The 21471-nt window shown below is 32.1% G+C and overlaps 1 protein-coding gene across 3 annotated transcripts in view; it reads right to left on the bottom strand.

The window, feature by feature from the left end:
- The window catches only part of sas (stranded at second transmembrane protein), a 325151-nt gene that overhangs the window by 42455 nt on the left and 261225 nt on the right, over positions 1-21471 (bottom strand). For 2 of the 3 annotated variants that reach the window (XM_081730579.1, XM_081730578.1), the window contains exons 11-13: positions 16752-17285; positions 7725-9113; positions 2269-2328 (exon numbers count right to left, since the gene is read on the bottom strand). In XM_081730579.1, the coding sequence (XP_081586705.1) occupies positions 2269-2328; positions 7725-9113; positions 16752-17285 (1983 nt within the window). The remainder of the gene's footprint in view (positions 1-2268; positions 2329-7724; positions 9114-16751; positions 17286-21471) is intronic. The other variant, XM_081730580.1, reaches the window with a different exon arrangement.

Below are 21471 nucleotides of genomic sequence, written 5' to 3'. Positions count from 1 at the left end.
TGCTCTATAGGACCATCAGCGTTACGGACTATCGCCCAACATCACTTATGCTACTGCAACAAGCTACGCTGGAGCACAAGCATAAGAATTCCTTCCTGCAAATTTTCCATGGGCCAATAATAGGGTTGTTAACAATCCAAATGCGCAGAAGGCCACTGGGTTAGTATCAAAGCTTTTTATAGGAACGTAATGAAAAGAAATAACACGAATTTCCGTTTTCTGTTCTACAACATAATAAAACTGCAGAAATGATCTGGGAGTGTGTCTTTGTTCATGTGGATTCGCACCTAGTTCTTGATTGCTCCGTTCAAACAACGGATGTCTTTACGATAGATTAAAGTCATGATGGATACTTAGAAGTGAGAAGCATTCATCTTTATGTTTTTGTATACTTTACGTAAATCAAACTTGCCCTCGTAACCGTATCCGGCGGCATTCATGATTCCTTGCGGCAAACTTTCTCAACTTGGCAGTAAAATTCAGCATGTTCCTTGCCATAGGTGTTAACGATACGTAATTACCCGAATGTTACCATTACATGTGAGATAAATCTAAACTTCATTCAAATGTGACAACAATCTTCCATTTTGACCCCGCCAAATGTTTCCCGTGCAGTTTGAGGGAGTTTCGTTTACGTACAAAAATGTGGCACAGGAACTTACCCCCTTATGTACGCATTGGAGACCAAGACGGCGACGAATGAGGTACCTGAAATCTCTGGACCACGCCTCATTAGGATGGTGGATTTTCCTGGCCTGCCAATTGACGAGTTCCACGAAGCACCTCACGTGACACTTTCGCTGGTAACCACGAACAGTTTTATTTTGCTTGCGAATGTTTTTACGTGGGTCTCATTTGTGTCTATCTCGCCACGACATCTTTAGCTGTGGTCATTGCGATAATTAAATTGCTATACGGTTATACGACAAATGTGCGTGGAAAATAAATACTATGACGGTTCATTTTCGGTCCTTCTCAATAACGGTTCGTTTTCGTGTCATTTTACTAGCATCAACACGAAACTCCAACAGCTACGTGCTGACACAGCTTGCTGGTAAAGAAGCTGACTTGATGGTTCTGGCATAACTACACAGGCTACACCAGCGTTGTCAAATCGATCGAACAGAAACCGATCAGCTTTGTGTATTCTAGTTAAATACAAATTAAAGTTTCAGAGTTAACCATAATTTTGGGCTATATTTCATTAACTACAGAGAATATTATCGTCTTCTTACTTTTGTAATGAAAAGATTGATGTGAACATCAATATCAATCTTATTTCAATAGGTGACGTGGGTTCACAAAACAACATCAAGTTTTGGGTTCACACAAAAAGAAGTTTCTGTTAATTTTCTCGAAAACTAAGCATGAAGATTGATATTTACTTACATAGTTTCGCTCAACTGAATTCGAATTAACTAACTAACTAATTTACTAATTAACTAACTAATATGGCCTGTGGAACTCACAGCATCAATACTGCGTTCACAAAAGTTCTCCACTGACTTCTATAGTTAGCCAACTGGATCCAGTTTCTATTTTGTATTTCTATTTCTGCGAGATCCATCTTAATATTATCCTCCCATCTGCGCCTAGGTCTTCCTACTATCGTTTTCCGATTGAACTTCCAGTTAAGACTTTGAGAGCGTTCCTATTTTCTTCCATTCTGGATACATGATCTGCCCACCTGATCCTTCTACATTTAATGACATTAATAATGTGTGGTAAACGGTATAAATTATGTAGTTTCCGCCATTTCCCATTCCCGTTCCTGTAGGGTCCGAATATTCGTCTCAGGATCTTGTTCTCAAATGCTTTCAATCTACGTTCTTCCCCCAGAGTAAGGGACCATGTTTCGCAACCATACACTACTACAGGCATGATTTAGAATTATGAATTTAAATATATATCATCTTTGGATTTTTTTGGTATAATGTTATAATTTGTTTCTTTGTTTAGTTACACCTTTCAATTTTCTTCAGGAATATCAAAAGGATTAGATTAAATGTCACTGTGCGGAACAGAGAAAAATATACAAGTAATTCTCAGGAAACTAACATTTGCTTCCCGGTTGAAATTAAGTTTAAAAATACTGTCGATCGTTTCCATCTGGTGGAAGTTCTTTATCTTTATTGGAAAATAAAAAACTAATAGTTCAAACAACAGTTTCAAATACTTATTGAAATGCATAACATATCTTTTTTTTAAAGTTCTGTAAGTGCTATCATAAATTAAATTATAAGAATACAATAGATGAATGCTACTTACCATTTGAAGAAGGATGAATATTTCCATTGAATTTTGGAGGTAAGGGAGCTCCGTTAAAACCTGTCCAAAGCACAATCAATGAAATAAAAATAATAAGTAATTAAGTGACTAACAAACATAGTTATATATCATTCATAAATAAAATAACATAAAATGAATAGTTAAGGTAATGTTACCACAAAACACAAATGAAACTCTTTTGCAAGCACTTTCGTTAATATTTCATCATATACAGGGGGAAGGAGGAAGTAGGAGGAAAGAGACATTACATCTGGTGTCATATGGTTTCACGGTTGCCAAGTTGAAAGCGGAGGAGAAAAAGTCACGGGAAAAATTGGTTAGGAGGTAATGGAAAGAAGAAATCATTGGCTACCAACAAGAGATAACATGGAGAGTAGTAGATTAATAATAATTAAATATAAATCTTACAAATAGTAAATAGTGAAACAGAAGAGATGGGGATTTATACACGATCAAGATACGCGAGAGATGTAGTCAAATGTTATATTGTGATGAGATATACTCTGAGAAAGGTAAGTGGAGATCCAAATGCTGCAAAAAGTCTCGGTGGTAGCTGATGCGGATCAGAAAAGGAAGAGTTATCATTTCACCAACTACCGAAACGGTTAAATGTGTATTATGTTTGAGAGTAGACGGTGTGCTGAAAATCCACACCAGTATCGAATATGGGATAGGTTATACTTACATGATTCTACCATTTCTTTGATGGATGTGTGAGTGTTTAAAGTGATTATGTCTCTCGTAGTGAAGGTGTAAAATTTGGTGGTGCGGAAAGGATTTCTCGTAAACGATTTTGGGCCTAGTTGGATAAAATTATTTTTAAGTTTCCACTAAGTTGGTATGATATAGAATATGCAATATTTATAATCTTCTGTAGAAGATGGAGGCTTGGGTTATATTCAGCGAGAAAATTTTAAAATAGAGAATTTTATAGTTGGATTACTTTTTATTTTTAAATAGATTTTTGTACAATTAAATTGTTTGGAAATTAAGTGGGGGTACCCCGATTGAAGAGAGGATTTTCAAGTGTGTGCCTATTGAATGTGCATGGAACAATGTGGGTTCATCGAATGGCCAGAACAGAATAAAGGCAGTTTGATATTGTTAGGGTGATGTTTTCTAAAATGAAAATACTGTTCATAAATTTGATATGTATGCCAGTCTTACTTTTTATCTGTGCAATTATTATTTTCATATCCTCTCTTTCGGTACTCTTTCGACCAAATCATCCCTTGACCTTATTTATATCCACTAAATTCCACTTTCAAACTGGCAATATTACCTGATCTCAGAAGCTATCAGAGCAAAATATAAAATAATGCACAGCAACTCCTCTTTTCGGAATTTTCTTCCTAGTCTTCTCTTCCTTGTCTGATGAAGCTTCAGCGAAAGTGCTTGTTAACAGTTTCCTTTTATTTGTGTTTTGTCATAAGTGTCTCTATCTAACTTCTCGCATCCGGTAAGGAGAGTTTTGGGATTCCTTGTTTCTTCTAATTACATATGTGACATGTAAGTTCACAAACGTGTACATTTCACATTCAATTGTGATATTCGAAGTGCTAATGGGGAATGCAATGTAAATTTTTTTCCCCCATCTTAATGATGTTATTTTCATCTTTAAAAAAAATCCCCACTTCCACTTATATATGGAGAATAATCAGTTCTCGACTTCCTTCATGTAACAGATAAAACGTTAATGATATACAAGTATAGGCATACTTTTAATTTTATACATAAGTTAAAGTTTAGTCTTTTATTTATCCTGTACTGGAAAATACAGACGTGCTAATTATGACACTACATGAAAATACACTATGAATTCGAAGGACTAGAATATATTATTATTAAAATGCAAGATGCGTTTTTGTTTAATGGGGACACGATTGCTCAGTGGTAGAGCGCTTACCTCTGGTGTGTAAGGTTCATGGTTCGACCCTCGGCCAAGTAAGTTTGTGGACAACATCATGTCGGGGGATTTTCTCGGATACTCCTGTTTCCTCCCACATTCTCATACTACCAATTCTTTCATCATCATTCAGTAAACCTTCATCATCTGTGTCCTTTAGCCTAATTGTGGGACGTTAAACTGAAAGGCTTAAAGATAATGCATTTTTATTTAAAATATGCTAGATAAATTATGTCAGATTGAATTATATTATTTGAATGCAAAATACATTTTTGTTTAAAATATACGAGATAAATTTTGTCAGAATAAATTAAAACGTATCGTTTTTCTCACACACTGGACAAATGTTTTAGAATGACTAAATTTTGGCACTTCCCGTATACCATTGAGTACGAAGATACTCTTCGATGTTTGTAATTTTAACCCTTGTTTCATTACTGACATTTCGAGGCAATCAGTCGAAAGCTAGTCATTTAATATCTGTTCATAGAGATTAGAACAAAGTATATATAAGGTAATTAGTAAAAATTCTTAGACAAATTCAATGCAGTTATGTTAATATTACTCTTATTTTAAATGAAATCGTTAAATCTATTGTAATAATGTCGTATAATAACAAATGACTGAAATAAAGGCGGGAACAAATCATACCTTTGTTAATTTTAGTAAGAATGTCACATTTTAAATAAAACCATTATCATCAAAAAGGAATCTTAGTAAGTGTTTTTTATGTTTCAAAATACGCGGTACTTTAATGATTTTTTTGTTTAATAGTACCAACGTGAAACACACATAAAATTTAAAGTATGTGGTGGCAGACCCGTATCCAGGGGGATCTAAGAGGGGCTGGATCCCCCTAAAATTTTCACGGTAGGCTTGCAAATGAACTATAATATGGCGATGAACTATAATAAGGTTGGATCGGGCCCCCGCTAACTTCAGCTGGGCCCCCCTACATTTTTGGGCTGGCCACGGACCTGTGCGGTGGTTAGTGGTAAACAGCTTGTTTCGATTACAAAACTTGTGAGTTCGTAACGGAAAATATAGTGTTTGTAGAATTCCTCGGAGTTGTCATATTTTCTTATTCCACCAACACTTCTGCCCATTTGAAATGAAAATGAAATAAAATCCTTAAGATTTACGTCCCACACTTATGCCGGCTAGGTTAAAGGAGACGGTGATGATGAAAAATAATGGAAAATGGTGGAATGAAGAAAGTGGGAGGAAACGGGAGTACACCGAGAAAACCCACGCATACGGTGTTTGTCCACCACTAAGCTCACTTGGCGCGAGCTGGGATCTAACCAAGGACCCCATGCCCCAGAGGTGGTTCTCTACTACAGAGCCACCGCGGCCCTACTTCCGTCCACTTGAATTTTCTTTCGGCTTCAGTACGTAAATGAAAGACGTTATTTTTGTTTTTAACGAATATAAAATATTCATGTTATTTCCACACAACATAAATTGAAAACATCGGTCATACAACCCATGAAAGATCAAACTTTTCCTTTCAGTCTAATATTTTCTTCTTATTATTATTTGTGTAACTAATATTCTTCAAGAAACTATGAATTTATGGATTATCTTATATTTTGATTTTAATATGCTCACATTTGGAGTTTTTCTTTTTCTTTACATAGTATAATAAAATAGTACTAGTACTTAAAAACAACTGATGCTATGTTTCCACTATGACACTCCGATGATAATCTACACATAATGCAAATAACATATAAAAATCACAGTTACCAAAAAGTAAGTTAACATAATAAACATATTATATAAGATTACCTAAGATAAACATTAATAATACTACGCATTTAAAATAATTTCTCTAATATTTGTCCACTACATAACCCATATTCTAAGCTTACATCTAAAAAACTAATATTTACGATTGTCAAACTGTCAATTTGTTTAACAATGTTTCTGTCTCTCAAATTTCGTCATGAAGAAACAGGGAAAGGAGAAGATATATTTCTGTTCTTAAAATTAATTTGAACCAGCAAACAAATTACCAGAAGCAGGCAAAGCAAGCAAAAATGTGTTGATGTTAGTTAAAAAAAACAAACATAAAAAATGTTGAAATTCGTCTACACCATAGGCATTTTTTTGTTCGTTTCTTTTTAAATATACATGGTACCCGCGACGACATCAACAATGAAACCAAATATATCATTCACATCATAACGCATTTGAGAAAAAGAAAGCTTGCACTTTGGTAGAGATTTCAATTCTGAAGAGAAATACGGACCACCATGTCTAGATGATTTTCTATCTGAATTTCGATTTTGCAATATCTGGTTAACAAATATCATCTGACACGCAGAATTCGGTCTCTCTGTTAGTTATCCGATTAAAGCTTCTTCAAACACAAATACTGGGTAACTTGTTGTCAATCCCTAATAAAAGAGTAGATTAAGACTGTTCACACAAAACGTAGACTAAATGATAAAAATCTATAATAATAAAAATCTAGACTTGAAATTGCTAATTCTGATGTGTGACTTTAGTTATACTTTTTCAAAGGATTCTGAAAGCATTCATATTCTCTATAAGAAACAACTTTATTTTTTTTCTCAGAATAAAGATAAATACGATTCATCAGAATATTATTAATGTAACACTGTATTAAATTGAATTGATTGCTGTCTGACTGTGATATCTGGTTATCAAATAAGGAACGAACTTATCATAACCAAACAAACGAATTAGAATACTAAAGTAATATTCTATAATTTCTGTGATATAAGTTGTGGTGACTCTATAATAGTTTATTCATATTTTGAGCGTTGACTTTTGAATATGAACTAAACTAACTGGTCATTAGGTAATAAATAATCAGAAGTAAATTTTCAATTTCCGCTTTAAATCGGAAATGAAATTTATAATGTTCTTTCCATTTGGACGAATTGGAATTTACTAGATATTACATTTAATGCCAGAAAAAGCATTGAAATCAGTATACAATAAGAAAGCTACTTAGTATATGTTGACTCTTGCCTATGTGTATTATATGTTATGTTAAACTTTAATCCAGCATTGTTACCTGGATATTTCTCACTTTAGCTTCGCAAATACGTATAACTTAAATAAAAATAAAATCTGAGTAAAGCTAACACTTATATAATATTACAGTTTCGGCATATATCATTACCTTCATCAGACATTATTTGATGAAGGCAATGGATATTACCGAAACTGTCACATAAATTATTAATATAAGTGTTTTCTTTGGGCAGACTTCATTTTGATTTAAGTAGTACTTTTAGTTGAGGGATTTCTGTAAATTCTTTTTTTTTTTCTTTTTTTTTAAGTATTTGTGTGTGTATGTGTGTAAAAATAGTACAAGATAAACTTTTTCTCTTTATTTTATGATGTGAAGAACTATCTTAAATATTTGTTAAATGTGTCACAGAATACCATGTATATAAATTAGTGTTAAAGCCATCTTTTTTTAATCTGTTACTATTATTTTGAAATGTTACTACCATCTGTTGCTACGACAGAAAGAAATGCGAAAACGAACCTGCAGTTGACTGCGCAAGGGAGAGACTTTCTTTAGAGTCTGCCGCATGAGGTCCAGGAGAAGGGTATGGCAATAACAACTGTGTCTGATTGTGTAATGTGACTATGTCGTCCGGATGTACTGAAACATGAGGTGTCTGGGAAAGGGTTTGGTTATGTAGAAGCTGAAGGATTTGTTCAGGATGCAGTAACTCAACGGGCCCATGTTGCGGCCGATTAGGAGATGAACTTTCAACAACATGTACTGGGATAACGTGTTGAGGGTTAACACCTAACTCGTGTAATATATGAGGTGGAATAGGTGATTGTTTAGGACGACCTTGAGGCGTGAAAACATGAATTAAGTGTTCTTCAGGAATGCCATGTTGTGGGCGAAAACCTGGTGGTGGAGGAGGCAGTCGATGTGGTGGTATCTGAGGACGTTGTGGTCTTCTGGGAGGTGGTTGACCACGGAATTGGTGATCAATTTCTGGCTCGTCAAAATAATCTGGCGATATGTCATGAGTTGGATTTTGTTGGGGCCGAGACTGTTTGTTTCCACTTAAGCCTTCAGGGATATGAGGAGCTTTAGGATGAAAAGGTCCAACAATCTGTCCGCGCTGTAATTGTGGAACTTGATGGTGAATATTACCATCTTGATCTTGAATTGGAATAGGAATTTGCTGATAGGATCCTGGGAATGGCTGAACATGATCGTAGATGGGAACTCCTTGTTGAGTTCGAACGCCTTGATGCGGCGGCTGAATTGGTGGTCGATTATGTGGAGGAAACCCTTGTTGAAAAATATGCGAGAATAATGGACCTAACAAATCTTCTTCTTGGTTTTTAACGTTTGATTTAGAAGCACCAGAGTCGCCTTTCGGGTGTTCTTTAGGGTCAGGCAGAAGATGTATAGGACCAGGAAAATATTGTCCATGAGAAAACTGTTCCGGTTTCTCTAATTCTTCAGACGAAGAATCTGATTTCGTAGGGGAAAGTCCAGAATCCTTTTTGGGATTTTGTGATGATTTTACGGCACTTGGAACTTTGTCCGATGATTTCGTAGATACAGATTCCTTTTGAGATGTTTTTACTGAAAGAGGTCCAGGTAGTACAAAATCTTTCTCAGATTCTTGTGTCAATGGTGGTGCAGAGCTTGAGATTTTAGTAGGATGAGGAGATGATAGAATTGAAATGGGACCTGGAAGTGGATGAGATTGGTGATCCTCGGTATGGTGTGGTGCCATAGGAATGGTAACTGGTCCTGGAAGTGGCGAAAAATCTGGATTCAGAGGAATAGCAAGTTTGGTAGTTGGTGTTACTTGTTGCAAAGGTGATAATGTTGTCTTATTCCCTGTTTGGGGATGCTCTTTCTGTAGAGAATCCCCATCAAGTTCCTTCGTACCATTTCCTGGAATGTGAAAAATGCTTTTTTAACTTAAAACTTAAAACAAATAAACAATATGACGAAGACAATGAAGAACATAGATAGTGTAATGAAGTAACTCTTATTAGTACTAAGCACCAAAACAAAAAAAGACAAAACACACACGCACATACAACAACAACAACAACAACAACAACAAAGAATAAATACGTTAAATATTCATTAGTTTTAGAAGTCTTATTATTACTATTATTATTGACTATACGTTAACTTTCTATTAACATACGCCAATTTATTGGCCCTTCCAAAATACTTCATATTCTTTATATTCCCACAAAAAATTCACTTAGTGTACAAAAATTTTGTTTTACGGAAACTCATAAGTTTTAAGACCATGGTTTGAATGAAAAGAGATTTATTAGTTATTATGTGTTCATTACGTTTCTGACTATTATTGTGTGGGTTTGTTGTCAAGATTTTGGTATTATTTCTTTAAAGTTTAGATAAAAATATATTAATTTGTCTTACGGTAGATCTGTTCTGGAAAGTAAAATTTTGATAAATTGTCGTACTTAATGAAAAATTTAAGTGAAGCATATTCTAATATTTGGAGAATATTTAACGGACTCTTTATATTAAAACAAAAATTACTATGATGTAAGCATAACGTTAAAAGGAAGTGATACGTAAAATTATTGTTCTAAACTAAACTCTTCAGCGCTATTGTTCAGATGGCTAAGTTGAGTGAAATGTATCTATGCCACTATTTTTAGATTTCCAAACCGAAGTTCGATTTTTTAATTGGAGTGCTAATTGACTCAGGTACAGTGTCGGTGTAATCAAATCCAGAAATATGAACTTCTGTATTTCGAGATGTATCCCCTAGTCTTCTAATATTTACTTTCAATTGAACCTTTAAATTGTTAACCCCCACGGAATTATCAGATTCATAGACCTATGAGAATTTGTCACTGGTCCTGAAAGCATATAAAAATATACTTGTAAATCAAAATATGTTACTTCGCAAAGATTATACTTAACACTGTATATATATACAAGAAAAATTTTTGAACCTTTGTTCGTTGAATACATAGATTATGTTGTACAAGTATGCTTAATTATATATGACGCCATATCACTTATGTTTTATTATTATTATTATTATTATTATTATTATTATTATTATTATTATTATTATTATTATTATTATTATTATTATTATTATTATTATTAATAATAATAATAATAATAATAATAATAATAATAATAATAATAATAATAATAATAATAATAATAATAATAATAATAATAATACTTTGGACTTTTGAAACGACTAGAGATATTTGGTCAAATTATATCAGCGTTAAGCAAGTTAAATTGAGTATGTCTCTCCAGACAGGAAATTTAAAATAATAATTTTAAAAAGTACGAAAATACTTTTTTCGATATCCTAATTATCTTAAATCACTTGCTGATATATTTGAGAAATACAGTAAAATAAATTGATTTCTCTTTGTTTCATAGAACATGAACTATGATTACTTACGGATTAGTTATAGGACATAGTATCCTATTTGTATGGTTCCATAGTTAAGCGGTCATGTTAAGCAAGTTACTACGTTATACAGATGGCCGACTTAAAATCTTTCATTATTTACTTTAACAATACATTTCAAAAAGAGCTATCAATAATTTTGAATATAATTTATTTAAAAATTCAGACTCAGTTTGCAGTACTCTTCATATATCCTAACAGACCAACGAATTAAACCTATCCTAAAACAAAAATTAAGTGTACATTGTGCTCAAGGTTCGATAGCATTATTTTATGTTTGATTTAACTATTTGCTTGTGCTAAAAAAATTTTAAGAAATGAATATATCATTTCTAACACTTAAATATAGTCTTGTTGGATATCATCCACATTTGCACTAGCTCCGTATTTTTACTAACAGCTACTCAAAAGCGTTCTACTTAGAAGTAACCGTAATTCCTGAAGGTCTGTTACACTACCTAGCTTTTGGCTCTTCTCTGGAGCTTTTATGACTGAGGATAGAAACAAGAGGGGAAATCGGGCTTTGTGATCCGTATTCTCCGTAATCAAGGCTCCAGAAAGCTACGTAGTGCAAGAGATTTTTAGGAATTATAGTTTTAAAAAAGTAAAATGAATATGAAAATTCCTGAGCGTATTAATATTATGTATGTACTTATAACCTTTTTGTCATGATCAAAGAAGGCAATTTCTTTATTTTCATTCAGTTATTTTCGTTTTTATTTATATCACTGATTTCCCCCTTATACTTGCCTTTAAGCTTATTAACGTCATTTCATCTAAACTTTGAGAATTATCCTTGACAATGCTGCACCTCAACTTCACCATAAAGCACATATTTTTTTACTAGTGCTCTATGTTTTCCGCATGTTTTAAAGGGCTTCAAATCTAGCATTCCAAATACTAGAGTATGCTTCACTATCTTATCCATCTTTCACAATACTGTATTCTATACGATTTGTAAGGTTTCTCATGTTGATACAGTAACAGAAGATTATTTACTATGAAAACTAATGTTCCGATACAAAATTTGCAACATCAATTCAGTTATTTTTAACATTACGTACGGGCAATATATATTTTAGTATGAGTGAAATATTTTATTTCTTTTCTATGTATTTACAGAAACATGTCTAACCTTCTAAATAAGCAGTATTAGAAAACCGCATTTCGATGTGTTAATGCAATATCTTTGATTTAAATTCTACTTTTACTTCTTTGGCTCACTATGTGTTAGTAAATTCACATACCTTGGCCAAATGCTCCAAGCTTTTCCAAAGGGACTTTACAACAGCGGCTTGTACTTAATTGCGTTTTTCTAGATATGCAATATTGTGATCAACACTTGGAATTTCTATGGCGAACTCTGTTTTGGGAAGCTTATAATAAAATTATATTTGTATATTTTATTTTAAGAACCTAAATATAATATTAAATGGGTAAGATTGTAATCAATATATAATAATTTCTTTTGCTTTCTCAAGTGTACTTTTGACAAGTTAATAAATTGTTAGAGTTAATGTAAATTTTTCAACCTTTTTGACATATACACCGTATGAAAACCCTCTGCAGTAGGCGAAATATTGTAAATTAACTAAAACATAAAATGTCTTAGTGAAAACATTGCATTCTATTCTTCTTAAAATATATAGTGTTTCAATATTAATATCTAAATTTAGTTTACGACATTTATGTTATTTTTAAAATACTACGAAGTATATTAATTTCTTAAGCTTATTTAGCATTTTTTAGTTTCATTTTTCGCTTTATGCTTCTTTTTTTTTTAAAAAAAAACTAACTAATTTTATGTGCAACAGAATGCTAGTAAATTGCAAACCATATAGATATTAATATTTTAAAATAAGGTGTGATGTTTAGAAAAGTGAATATATTTTTTTATTATTATTAATAGTAAGTGAATTTGCTGCGTGCATTGAAATGCAATATGTGAAATGTGAAAATAAAACTGTCAGAACGGAAATACATAATCACTAGAAACAAATACATAAACATAAATAAATTCAGACAGATCATGCAAGCATTAACAAATTATTTCAGACGATAGTAAACTGAAGGTTGGTAAAAGAGAAAGAAGATATACAGTCATCAGTCAACACGTCTTATTATGTAAAGTACAGTATACTACTCTATGAGGATAATTCCGTAACGGTCTTCGCAAATTTTGCGGATCGCAAAGCTACGCAAAACATGTAAAAAATCAATTATAACCGCTATGCCACAAATTTTGCGTTGCATTGCGTTGCGTTGACAAAAACCGATACGGAATAAGCCCCTATGTCTACGATGAACTGTGCAGAAAAATTATTCATTCAAAATCACGCATCTCGTCAATGGAAGTAGGTAGTTAAAATGGTTCCTCGACACTTTTTTTTTTTTTTTTTTTTTTGTTTTTACTAATCTACATAGAAATAATAATCTATTCTTAGTGCAAATTAAACTCTAAGAATTGTATCTTGTTTTCTACCAATTTAACCTTCTGTTTTACGGTGTCTTTAAATACTAACTACCAGTTACTACCTTCTGATATTTAATACAAAATGTTTATTTTATTATTTATTTATTTTTGCATAGGAGCATTTTTCTTTTCCTTTTTTAAAGGTTACTGTCCAGTGAAAGTTTTTTTCTTTATTTTAAATATGAACCTTGTAAGTATCAAACTGACAGCTTTCAAGTAAAGTTTTCATCTTCTCTTGATGACATTTTCTTAAAACATAGAGTATTTCAAGAAACTTGAAGCAATACACTAATCATTGTATTCATTTTTATTCTTTTCTAAAATAATAACAATCTAATAGAACAACTAATTTGCATATAATACAAAACTTTTGAACTTTAGATTTTTTAAATCCTATTGTACGAGGATAAGTCAAAAATTATTAACAATGTGTGCCATAACTTTTGTTACATTGTTCATCCTGACCTCTGTCCTCGTTCATTTTATTGTTATGCTGTTGTGGCCATGCCATAAAAGTTTGATCCTAATTCCTCTATTCGTCTTCCTTTTGTTGCAGATAGATTATGACCGCTCTATTAGAAGTTAGGACCAAAGAGGAACAACGAGCAGTGATAAATTGTAGTGGTCGAAAGATGTATCAGGGGCCGCAATTCATTAAAGACTTTCGGCACAAACTTGAACAGTGTCTTGCCGCAGCAGAGTCTACGAATGGATTGAAAATTTTTAAAAAATGGTCGCACAAATGTTACCCACGAGGAAGGAGCCAGACGAGTGACTTTATGAAATCCCAAATCTGTTGTGGATTATTTCTACGTAGAACCATGACTAATTTCCAGACGATATGCCACTTCATCAATAGTCATTCGTCTGTCTAACAGAACTATGTCATGTTCACTGCTCGTTTTTCCTCTTTGGTGCAAATTTCTAATGGAGCGGCCATGATCTATCTGCAACAAAAGGAAAACGAATGGACAAATTAGGATCAAACTTTCATAGCATGACCACAACAGCATGACTATAAAATAAACGAGGACAGAGGTCAGCATAAATAATGTAAGAAAAGTTATAGCCACATTGTGGATAATTTTTGACTTACCCTCGTATATTTATAAACACGATTTTAAGTAGTATTGTGACACAATAGTAACATGAAGATCATAAGAAATATCTCAAATCAAGCATTTCTATGGTCTATCGTCGAATGAGTATATTTCTTTACATATTAAAGGAAAGTTGTTATAAAACAACCTTAGTCCACAGATTATAGCTTCACCTTGTATCCTAATATAAACTATATACAAAAATAATCTGACAAGTTCTTTTCTCGTAACTCAAGTTATTTGGAGAATATAGTTTCACAGAATTTCGTCCTGTTTTTAATTCTGTGATATAGATTTCCTATGATATTGTAAGTGTATATACATAAAATTAATATTATTAAATGTGACGAATTGCTAATCCTACAGCATATTTCTACATTTAATGTTTCACAGAATTTTGTCCTGTTTCCAATTCTGTGATTTGTGGAATTGAAATAACCAATCACCCGAAATTCAAAAATGCACGTAATATGTTATGTAATATACACATAATTGTTTCATGAAAATGAACTGAAATTTTTAGCTTAATATCTCTTAGGCTAAAAAAGACAGATGATTAATGAAAGTGAATGATTGTGAAAATATGTTTTCAGTGTTCCCCCATTTGGAATCGCACCAGGAACCACGTGCACCAAAGGTGCAAGTACTAGCCACTAGATCGGCGAGAAGAGCATATAATTGTTTTCTAGTAGAAACTTCCATGATAAATCCTATATTTATATTGTTAAAATTGTATCAATATTATATTAATATTATTTAAAATATACATATTATTAAAGAGTATGTTTGGTAAAACTATATTGGAAAAATTTAAGTGATATCAATTATACTAGTTACTAGATGTTAAAGTGATTTTTTTATTATTTATTTTGGCTTAAATTTAAAACTATTTTCGAATTTACGCACATTGCGAAAATAACTACGAATTTTATGTATCATAAAGGACAAGAACAACATATTCTGGATCATTTTAGTTATCTTTAATCAACCATACGATGTTTAACTATGTTTGCTGAAATTCTTTTGTTCTTCGTAAAATTAAAATACTTTCCATTCTTACTTTGAATTTCAATAATATTCCGATCTTCTTTATCAAGACTCTTGGATAAATTATTGAATTACATTCTTATCATTATTATTTGTTCTTGTTTGTGTTTATACTCTGTACATTACTTCATGAATAAATGCAATGAATTTGTCAAGTATTAAACACTTAATATAGTGTTTTATAATGACGGGTGGCAAGAAATATTTAAAAAAAGAGAAGTATGCCTCTTGAGAATAATATAAAGACAAAATTGTAAATATAGATGTACTATAATATTAAGAAGCAGCTGCTCATGAACTATGTTATATAGCTCCCAATTCAATTAGTGTTTCTACTGTATCCCAAAAGCTAATTTGCAATCAATGATAAATGACTTCTTTTAAGTAATCAGATATTAAAACTTCTGCTGAGGTGAAAAGAAAATCGTAACTATTTTTCACTTCAATTATAAAAATAACCTTGTCTTTATCATTCATCTCATCTTTATACAAACAACTGGGTTTCAAATCAACATGTGGTTCATCATCAGGATTTTGAAACAGTAATGGGAAAAAAAAGAGATAAAATAAAAAGAAAATTTGCATATATCCGTCCCAAGTCTAGGTATTACTTTCAAAGAAGTAAATCAGACAGAACTTTTGTCTTCCTGGTTCTTCTGTGGTGCTGAGAACTTGAAAGAACACAACAGAAAACGGAGACATCACGTGAATTGACTGAAAGTATTTATATGTGAGATACATTTACATAGGCTTCTCTCTTAATTTTCTTATAGGTTTCTTCCTTTCATATTCCTTCAACAATCTGAAAATGTATATTGTATAGATTCGTAGCGCAGTTGTTTGTATAAAGAAAACATAAGTGGTGAGTGTGGGAAAATATCAGCATAATTAATTGCAAAATACTAGTCATATGTAATACATTAACATTTCGTAAAATACGTGAATTTTTACCTCATTGATTCTCAAATATATTTAGGTCTTCCAGGCATCTTCAAAAACTTGTTGATACTTACCCTTCAAAGATGCTCCGTTAAATACATGAAAAAGCATATTAAATCGCCACTGTTATAAATTTAAAACGAATGACATAACATGCATACTTATATAGATCTATTTTCCAGTTGTGATTTCGAGAAAGAACTATATAAAGTCATCACTATCTCTTAAGTAGTTGTATTGTCAAATTTTAAAGATGACCGGTACAAAGTTCAATGAAAAATTAATAAAATATAATTTTAAAGTGGGATAATACAACATACGGAAACAAATCTATTTCAACGGCTCATTAAATATAATTTAAATACACTAAAACTAGAATCTGTTAAACAGTTAATATTAGTGTTACACTTTATGTAATACATCTTATTACAACCTGTGATAATTGTCTTGAACGTATCATATCTCACAGACATTCAAAGCAACTAAACGAATATAAATGAATGGAACAAGCATTTAAAGGATTGAATTATAAGAAGATAAGCACTTACCTATATTCTGCGGATGCGGACACTGCCAATATAGACAGCAGTCATCATCTGGAAGATGATTCAACGTTGCTGCGTGCGCTGGACATGGAAGATTTGGTGGAGGCGCTGCAGTTACTGGAGGACATGTTGGGTGGCAAGTAACATTTCCAAATTCACAAAAGCATCGTTGTTCACAGCCTGTTAATTTCTCTGGAATGTCAGCGAAATTTGGAAACGTCTCGCCACCATACATACATGAGCCATTGTTTCTGCAATGTATGTCAGGACAACAATTTGGCGGTTCAGCCACAAAATTGGGTTCTTTCTCCCAGGAAACACAGTGTGGATCTAACACATCAAGTCCAAAATCAGTTGGACATTCAATGGTGGCACATTGTACTCCAGTTTTCGTGCAGGCACAATATGCAGCACAACCATCATGGAATTCTTCATCTCTTTTGTACATTTTGCCCTTATATTCACAGTCGCCATTTGGGTTTACAGTGCTGCTACTTTGTGTTGGTTGATGTTCAGAACTTTCATCCAGAAGAAGATCTATTAAGAATACAGTTTTTTCTTACAGAACTTATATTTCTTGATAAACAATTTTTATTTTCTAAAAACTAAAATTTAGTCTATATACAGTGGAATCCAAACGCCTTAGAACTAGAAGAACTTGGAATATGAACGAATATTTCAAGCAAATTTTGCCTTGGAACACGAACTCTGCTTTGGAATCCGAACGTTCTGCACGTGCTTTGTCACTCAGCTCGTTGTCGAAAGCTAGAGTGAAAGCATATGGGTGTGATTTTGGCTGCTAATTTTATGTCTTTTTATTTTTCTTATTTAAAAAAAAAAAATAACAATTTAGTGTCTGCCATGAGTTCTAAAAAGTTCATTTTTATTCAAGTATTATTATTATTATTATTATTATTTCTTAATATTTTACCTTAAAATTCAGTGTAGTTACAGCTCATATCATTCGAATTCGTGGGACTAAGGAATGGATTGATCAAGTTTTTGTTATATTAAAGACAAAAAACTCGTCCTGGAACTCGAATAGAATTCTGGAACGAATTAAGTTCGCATTTCAAAGCATCATTATATTAGAAATTATAAATACAGTAAAGCTCCAAAAGGACAGGATGTAACAAGATCAAAGGAAGAAAGCAAAGAATAACACAATATTATAGAAACAGATATAATTCGAAACTCTGGTGATGGACTTGGGTATCATATTGTTGATTGTGATATAAAGAAGAAAAGCAAGTATAATCTCAGTGTAATAAACGGATGGAACTATGTTGAACAAGAAAAATCATTTGCAGATTTCATTTTTTATTCAACTTGTGGATGTAATGAAATTAACATTCACCCTTCTCTTCTATGGATTGATTATTATCATTAATGTTTTACTCACCTACCTTGCTCCAAGCTCATCAGAGATTCAGCTAACTTACGTAGGTAACTACCTTTATATATTTTCTTTATATTGCACCTAATATTGTTCAAAATACAAATTGTTGTGAAAAGAGCACTGAAAACCGTTGTTGACCGCCAATAGTTCCAGAATATTGTGGGGCTATTGAATACCAACACAAAAAAGAAAAAAGGAAAATAAGATAACAAAAAGAAATAAGAAAAAAGGAAAACAAAGAAAAAGAGATAAGGAAAAAGTGAATATTTCACTGCATTTCTTGAATGATAGTAGTGTCCAATATTTTCATAGAGCGAAGAGAAGGGGTAGGGAAATATAAAGTTTGGATAGATTTTACCAGGGGTTTTCACCAGACCTGGAATTGTGGCACTGAGGATTTTTAAGAGATAAAATGAACAAGCGTTTCTCCAAGTTATTTTAACTATTTTTAGCTAAAATATTTTACCTTCTTGTATCACAAATGGTCGGTATTCAAAATGACGTGACGAGAACTTATATCGGGGTTAGTATCTTAGAATCCTATAGCCTTCCTGCTTATGTCAGCACTGTTTCATTCAAGAATGCATAATTTTTACGGTGGAAAAAAAGAAGGAAAATAAACACGAAAAATAATTCAATTTTTATTCAAAAATACCCAAAGCTGCATTTACAGGAGACCCCTCGATAAGCCTAAAAGATATGGAATACCCCGAGATTCCCCGGTCGTGAACTGTGAAAGCACCTCACTGCTTTTCAAAATCTGCTGCCCTTCAGTAAAATGTGTTTTCATTCTTTTCTCTGTTATATCCACTGTTGCCAGATAACATGATTTCTTGATGAATAAAGCTTATTAGACACGAATATTAAAGCTCCATCAAGAAATTACGGTATCTGGCAAAAGTGAATATAGCAGACAAAACTATGTTTCTTTACTTCTGCTCGTAGTGGGGGTTAGCAATAGTTTTTAGTGTTTTTACACAACAATTTATATTTTAAAGAATTTTAGGTCCAATATAAAGACAAGATGCACTTATCTGTCTAAGTCAGCTGAAACTGATGAAGTCCGCAGCAAGACTGGTGGGTGAAATATTAGTGATAATGAATAATCCACGCAATAGAAATGTAAATAGCTTTTATTTCATTATAAGAATCATTAGCATTAACCATTAAATTTTTGTTCTTCTCAGCATTTCTTTCTTCTAACACATTTCGATATTCCCTGTGGTTTTTATTTGGTAAAAGTAATATAACATACCTATCATCATCATCATCATAGGTATTCTGCCATTACTGACAGGTTACTTACCGCAACTGACATACATACCTAAACATATCTAAAAATTATAAATATCCTTAAGAAAATGTGACATACAGTTTTAATAAAATATGATTAGCTTATTGCAATATAAAATGTAGAAAAAGGAAAAAAAAAAAACAATGTATCAAGCACTCGAATTTTGACAATATCGGATTTTGATATTAAATTATTTTCAAAGTTTAGAACAGGAAATCTCTGTAATGTAAAATATACATAAAATTTTGAATTCTGTTCTAACAAGTAATATTCTTTTCTGTATGGAAATAGAAATTGTTTATGTATGTATATATGAAAGAACAGAATCAGAAGTATAAAGGACAGTCGCATAACAGACCAAGGATAGCTCACATATAGGTTTAGATAACAAACAACTTGACCAAGAATAGCTGACTCCATCTTTGGTGAAAACTCCGTCTCCACTACCTTATAAGAAATAAACGTGAAAGTATATATACAAATTACTATACTCTGATTAAAATGACTATGTCATTAAAATAAATATGTGGCAATAAATGTACATATTTTCTAATAATCTTCCAACACAAGACTAATTCAGAGACTATACAAGACCATAGCAGGTATTCTCAAGAAATGTGTAATATGCAGTGTATCTGCCTCAATTTAAAGTTTGCGTGTGTGTGTGTACGTTTGTGACTGACTTCTACAGCTGAGGGACACAGAACCTAAACCCTAGACCGAAAAATGTCTGGAAAATAGGAATGATTACGTGAAAAATAACGAGATTTGTCACACAATGTACATAATTTCCACTTTCCCCATTTCTCTCATGTGTACATACTTCCATACAACATGCATACCTTTGTATTTCCACTTTCTGGACTGTGTAGTTTATATATATTTCTAGGTTTCGAAAACCGAATTTGAGTAGGTATAAGGAAAAATAATAATCTGTTCAGGACGTGCGAAGCAAAAGTCATTATTATTTTTGTATGTAAAGTTTCAAGCAATAGAACTGCTAGAAAATTAGTAATTACAAATTAATTAGAAGTTGCTGGAATTATTCTAAGCAATTATTTGTTATACATCAGAGAAAGTTGAAATGACGGGTGTTAGCAGTGTGCCCGTTATGAGTTGTAATGGAGTAGTCTAGGTTTTATGTTCACAACGATTTATTGAGATAGCTTAAACGCGAATTGTAAATTAAATCGGGAAGATATTCGATAATTTATATGATATCTTATTGTGATTTAGTTAGGAGAAAAATATGTGTTTACTGATGTGCTGAACAATATATGGCTTCTGTAATTGAGAGTACACAAATAAATGGAAAATAATGCGATACTAATTTGTAGGGTTACAAGTATTGCAGTCTGCTTAGTATTTAGTATTTTAAATATTGACAGTTGAAGTAACACACATTATTTGGTTTCAAGTATTGTTATCAAGTTTGTGAACTATCAATACAAATATCTGACAAAGTAAAGTTTAACATTTTTCGCGAAATCAGTAAACAGTTCCTGCCTAACAACAGGATTGAACGTAACAAAGAAATATTTTTGGAAAAGACAGAAAACAAAAACAAATGAAATGAAAAAGTGAACGTGAGTTAACACTGATTTACAAGTTGAGTTGAACATTACCAAATTCGTTTTTCTCTTTTTTTCCCCCGCTATTGCTGAGCTCGTGACAAAAATACACAAAGCTTTATAAATAACAAGTTCAATGGAAAAAAAAACTTGTACATTTTAATAATTTTTTTTTTACACAAGAAGGGAAAAAATGCTCAGTTTATAGATGATCAAACTTAATATTTTGCAAGTGAAAGAAATTTTCGAGAGTGATTCATTTGTAGAAATTTCTAGACTTTAATTAATATTAATTTATTTGATTTAATTTCTACATGTAGATGCTTTTAATTATACTGCGAGAGATATCTAATCTATCTTTTTTTTTGTTTGTTTGTTTGTAAGATTCAATATATTTCAATCAAAATTTTTCTTGTAGGTCTTATATCTGGAGAACAATATATAGTGTAGCTAAACCCA

This window comes from Thermobia domestica, chromosome 11 (genome assembly GCF_964235325.1).
Source record: "Thermobia domestica chromosome 11, izTheDome1.hap1.1, whole genome shotgun sequence".
In the NCBI taxonomy this organism is placed as follows: domain Eukaryota; kingdom Metazoa; phylum Arthropoda; class Insecta; order Zygentoma; family Lepismatidae; genus Thermobia; species Thermobia domestica.
Note: the sequence above shows the minus strand (reverse complement) of the source record. Positions and strands in the feature narration are given on the sequence as shown.